At 44.4% G+C, this 5,507-nt stretch overlaps 1 protein-coding gene across 1 annotated transcript; it reads left to right on the top strand.

Moving 5' to 3' along the window:
* Positions 1-2,735: 2,735 nt before the first annotated feature.
* Positions 2,736-4,329, top strand: LOC120492182 (trace amine-associated receptor 7c-like). Its single transcript, XM_089117428.1, has 2 exons — positions 2,736-3,727; positions 3,980-4,329. The coding sequence occupies exons 1-2, from the start codon at positions 3,076-3,078 to the stop codon at positions 4,327-4,329; spliced, it is 1,002 nt and encodes a 333-aa protein (XP_088973554.1). The 5' UTR covers positions 2,736-3,075.
* Positions 4,330-5,507: the final 1,178 nt, after the last annotated feature.

Genomic DNA, 5,507 nt, shown 5'->3' with positions numbered 1-5,507 from the left:
GACCAAAGAGAGTCGAGGCCGAGACCAAAGAGAGTCAAGTCCGAGTCGAGGCCGAGACCAAAGAGAGTCAAGTCCGAGGCGAGGCCGAGACCAAAGAGAGTCAAGGCCGAGTCGAGGCCGAGACCAAAGAGAGTCAAGGCCGAGTCGAGGCCGAGACCAAAGAGAGTCAAGGCCGAGTCGAGGCCGAGACCAAAGAGAGTCAAGTCCGAGGCGAGGCCGAGACCAAAGAGAGTCAAGTCCGAGTCGAGGCCGAGACCAAAGAGAGTCAAGTCCGAGGCGAGGCCGAGACCAAAGAGAGCCAAGGCCGAGGCGAGGCCGAGACCAAAGAGAGTCAAGGCCGAGTCGAGGCCGAGACCAAAGAGAGTCAAGGCCGAGTCGAGGCCGAGACCAAAGAGAGTCAAGTCCGAGTCGAGGCCGAGACCAAAGAGAGTCAAGTCCGAGGCGAGGCCGAGACCAAAGAGAGTCAAGTCCGAGGCGAGGCCGAGACCAAAGAGAGTCAAGGCCGAGTCGAGGCCGAGACCAAAGAGAGTCAAGGCCGAGTCGAGGCCGAGACCAAAGAGAGTCAAGTCCGAGGCGAGGCCGAGACCAAAGAGAGTCAAGTCCGAGGCGAGGCCGAGACCAAAGAGAGTCAAGGCCGAGTCGAGGCCGAGACCAAAGAGAGTCAAGGCCGAGTCGAGGCCGAGACCAAAGAGAGTCAAGTCCGAGTCGAGGCCGAGACCAAAGAGAGTCAAGTCCGAGGCGAGGCCGAGACCAAAGAGAGTCAAGTCCGAGTCGAGGCCGAGACCATAGAGGGTCGAGTCCGAGTCAAGACCGAGACAATAGAGGTTGAATAACCTAAGGATGGACCTAAAGATATCTTCAAGAATATGTAAAATATTTGGTGGTAACAATAAAATTGGCACCATACTAAAACAGTAAATCAAATATGCCATGGAAGAAACACTGTAAGCACTGTAGTATGGTCATCCAATCATATCCTAATAGCCAGTAAAAAAGGGTGGTACTTACACATGTCTGAGTTCTCAGATGCTGTCGCTTCAACCACCTCCATCCTCCCCATCCACCACCAGATGGGACTTTTCCTTCACCTCCCTAAGTGGTGGGCCCTATGTGGTGGGTCCTCCCCTCCATCCTTCCCACCACCTCCAGACGGGCTCTCCCCTCTACCTGAAGACGCCAGGATGTCCTCTCCTCCTTCCACCCCACCACCAGATGGCACCCTTCCTTACTTCACAGGGGGTGACCTGCGCCCCTGCCTTCGTTTTCAGGCATGATATGCAGATTACGCACCCTCGGAATGCGAGTTACGGACGGGGCCAAGGCCAAAGAATTTGATTGTTTGCTGAGCTCTTAAATAAATGTTAATTGTCACAGTATTAACTCTCCCGAGTCTTTCTGGTAGAACTGGTACACTTTACTAGTCTTCGGGCCTTTAGCCTTCTGTGAAATCAGAATTGGACAATTGGAAATTAGTGGCAGTTCGAGGCACAGCTGCTGACTCGGAAGTCCAGGGCAGAGCCAGGGTGACGATGGGTCAAGCTGGATCCAGAGAGTGCTTTTAGCTGAGGTGGAACTGATGGGCCAGAGGGCCGAGGTAGAGTCGGGGGCTTGGAGGCTTGAGGTGGAGCTGAGGGATTCATGGGCCATGGATGAGTTGATGACTGGGAAGCCCCAAGCGGATCCATGCAGCAGAGCGGTACCACTGGAGGAGCCGAGGGGCTGAAGGGAGACAGTGAAGAAGAGGCTGATGAGTTACTCTCACTGCTGATGAGTTATCCGGCTTTGGCGGTGAGGAGGGAGAAGTAGGCTGGGGGGAACATCTGCAACAAACGATACCTGGAGCGGGGCAATTAAGACTTTGTAATGGCCGTAACCAGCAATGACTTGGATGATGTGGAACTGTATTGGAACAGCAGTGACTGCAATAAAGCAAACATCTCTGCATCCAGTTCACCACAAAATAACTCCTCAGTAACCCAGCTCTGCGTATGTACCTCAGCGGTGAGAGATTTCAATTGGGGTTCCAATTAATTCAGCGATTGTTCTGGCCCAAACTTCGTGGTGCGCTTGGCATCCGATTCAGCAGTGGGCCAGGGTTGATGGCTGGCTGGAATCTGGGTCAAGTCAAGTCAAGTTACCTTTATTTATATAGCGCTTTTTACAATACAGATTGTATCAAAGCAGCTTCACAGATCAATAATATTGTTGAATATTAAATGTCAAATTAGCAAGCCAAAAGCCAAGGCAACAGTGGCAAGGAACCAAAACTCCATCAGGTGACAGAATGGAGAAAAAAACCTTGGGAGAACCCAGGCTCAGTCGGGGGCCTGTTCTCCTCTGGCCAGAGTGTTTGTCCATTTCCATCTGTTTGGAAGTTTAAGTAACCACGCCGGTATGCCTAAGCGATGTCGGGTGACGTGAGTGGTCAGGTTCTGGAGTGGGTCTGTGTGTTGCCCAGACACACATAAATGCTAGAGCCATTCTCTGCGCCCCTGCCTTCGTGTCCATACCTCCCAGGGGTCGGCTGCTCCCCTGCCTTCGTGTCCTTACCTCCCGGGGGTCGGCTGCGGCCCTGCCTTCGTGTCCATACCTCCCAGGGGTCGGCTGCTCCCCTGCCTTCGTGTCCTTACCTCCCGGGGGTCGGCTGCGGCCCTGCCTTCGTGTCCTTACCTCCCGGGGGTCGGCTGCGGCCCTGCCTTCGTGTCCATACCTCCTGGGGTAGGCTGTGCCCTGCCTTCGTGTTCAAACCTCTCGGGGGTCGCTGTGCCCCTGCTTTCGTCTTCAGGCAGGAAACGCAATTCCGCTACCCTCGAATTATGCATTACGGACAGGGCCTACGTCACAGAACTTTACAAATAATTGCTTGCTGGCCTGTCAATAAATTAATGCTTTGTTATTTCATTCTATCTCCCCGGTCTTTCTGGTAGAACTAAGTGTTCTATGAATATTGAGGTAGTGGGTTGGTTGATAGTTGAATATTCAAACATCATGGTAAAATGAGGTGGTCGCTTAAGTATAAAACTGAGTCATATTAGTGGCAAGCATTTGGAGTCTACTCTCCAAGATAGATCTATCATGGAAATGTCTAACTGGGGAGTGACCAACGCGGACAATCAAACAATCCAATACTGCTTTCCAAACAACAATTTGTCTTGTACCAGAAGTATCCGACCTGAAGCAGAGTACATTATTGTGTACATTTTCATCGCTGTAACATCAGTGTTCACCGTGTTTCTGAACCTGTTGGTGATCATCTCCATCTCGCACTTCAAGCAGCTCCACACTCCCACCAATGTGCTGATCTTCTCTCTGGCAGTGGCTGATCTGATCACAGGACTGATTCTCATGCCAGTGCAGGGAATGAAACTGATTGAGCCATGCTGGTACTTTGGAGAAATATTTTGCTCAATATTCCCACTTATTTTTTATGTGGTTCTCACAGCATCTCTTGGTAATATGATTATTATATCTGTGGATCGATACATTGCTGTGAATGACCCTTTGCGATATCCATTGAAAGTCAATAATAACAGAATTGTTGTTTCAATTGTTGTAAACTGGTTATTCTCCTTCATATACAATTTTTATCTGTTGTATGAGTTTTTACTGTATCCAGAGAGGAACCACACATGTATTGGAGAATGCGTACTTAATGTTAAGTTGGAAAATATAATAATAGATTCTATTGTTTGTTTAGTGGCACCTTGTTGTATAATTATTCCTTTATATGTCGTGAGCTTAGAATTATAAGGTTCTATCTCCACTTTTGGTCAAAATTGAGTTTTTGACATAATCTGATCCATTAGGTGTTTATTAATGCCTGTGTGGTGTTATTTTTGTAAAAAAAGATTAATAGATAAAGCTATAATAGAAGATTATACTACATAACAGTTTTGCCAGCTGGGATGTAAAAACTTTGATGCTCAATATCTCAGAACTAACCGAAACGGAGATAGAACCTTATAATTCTAAGCTCACGATGTGAAAATCTGCTTTGTAGCAAACTATCAAGCTAAGCATTTAAATTCAGTCACAGACAAAAAGGCCAAATCAGAAAAAAAGGCTGCAAGAACCTTAGGGATTGTAGTACTGGTTTATCTTCTTTGCTGGATGCCATTCTATTTAACTGGTCTATCTGTGGGGCATGACGAAAATGACTCTTTATTAATTAATGTCATGTATTGGGTTGTTTGCTTGAATTCTGGTATGAATCCACTTATATATGCAATGTTTTATCCATGGTTCAGACTGTCAGCAAAATACATTTTGACACAGAAAATATATAGACCTTCATCGGCATACTTAAATCTGTTCCCAGAAGAGAAATGATCATTTACACTCTCAGGAAAATGTGAATGAGATAATGTGTCTCCAAATGAAATAGTTTTTTTAAGCACGTCCTGATAGAACATTAGATGTCATTTAACAGCTGTTTTCTAAATATGATGTCTAACATGTATATTGTGAGCATGTTTGTGTGTGACACTGTCTGCTCCATTTGCTCCATCTGAACATGAAAGCACAGCAAAATTGTAGAGGTGCTGCTTGGAAGGCAGATTTAGTAAGTAAATTTAACATTTGTCACACTAAAGTAGTTATTGCAAATATAATCTTTAGTTTAAAGAATTCTACTTTATTAGAAGAAAACAAGGTACAATATTGTTTTCATAATGCATAATGACAAAACCATAATTGATTGATGATGGGTAAGAGTGATGTGATAATGATAATTATTATTAAGGTCTTCATATCTCTGTTTTTTGCCTTATAAAAGAATGAACTAATAAACCAGTGTGATGTCCAATTACTACTAATTTTTAATTTCTACAGTGTGTTAATAATGTACATTTAAATTGAGCATTTCATCCACCAAAGTTTTTACAATATGCATTAATCTTAAGAATATTTAATTTTGTGCAATTTTCCATAAACACTGGTTCCTTAAAATGTTGTGCATTCCATTCCTGAATAATACATATGTATATATTTATATATATTAGTGCTGTCAAATGATTAAAATGTTTAATCGCGATTAATCACATTAATGTCATAGTTAACTCGCGATTAATCGCACATTTTTATCTATTCTAAATGTCTTTTGATTTCTTTTTGTTACATAATTTTTTTCTCATTTTAATGCTCGTCAACATGGAAAAGTGGATCGGCTTGTTTAGTGCAAATGTTTTTTATTATTATTATTGAAAATAACATTGGAATAGTGTTCAATTCACACTAACATATAAATAATCTCTCACACAATGTAACACTGTCTATCAATAAAAGGGTGAAAGAAATACTGACAAGGTCCTGATATTGACGAGGGGGTGGAGAATTCGCATCATCTCTGTGTGTGTGTGTGTGTGTGTGTTTGCTTGGCCATCATCAAGTGGTGTTTCAGACTGGACGTGCTGCGATGATGATAGCTCAGTTCACAATGACAAAACACACAGATCACTTGGTCTTGTCAATGGGATAATTTGGCAACTTTTTAAAAGTAAACTTTCCAT

The sequence above is a fragment of the Pimephales promelas genome, chromosome 11 (assembly GCF_988280905.1).
Source record: "Pimephales promelas chromosome 11, fPimPro1.hap1.1, whole genome shotgun sequence".
Lineage (NCBI taxonomy): Eukaryota > Metazoa > Chordata > Actinopteri > Cypriniformes > Leuciscidae > Pimephales > Pimephales promelas.
This window is presented reverse-complemented; position numbering and strand designations above follow the sequence as displayed.

Excerpts from the sequence above, each read along its gene's own strand:
- LOC120492182 (XM_089117428.1), top strand. The coding sequence starts at position 3,076 with ATGGAAATGTCTAACTGGGGAGTGACCAACGCGGACAATCAAACAATC. Across the intron at positions 3,728-3,979 it reads TTGTATAATTATTCCTTTAT|ATGTGAAAATCTGCTTTGTA; the intron begins ATGTCGTGAGCT and ends TCTAAGCTCACG.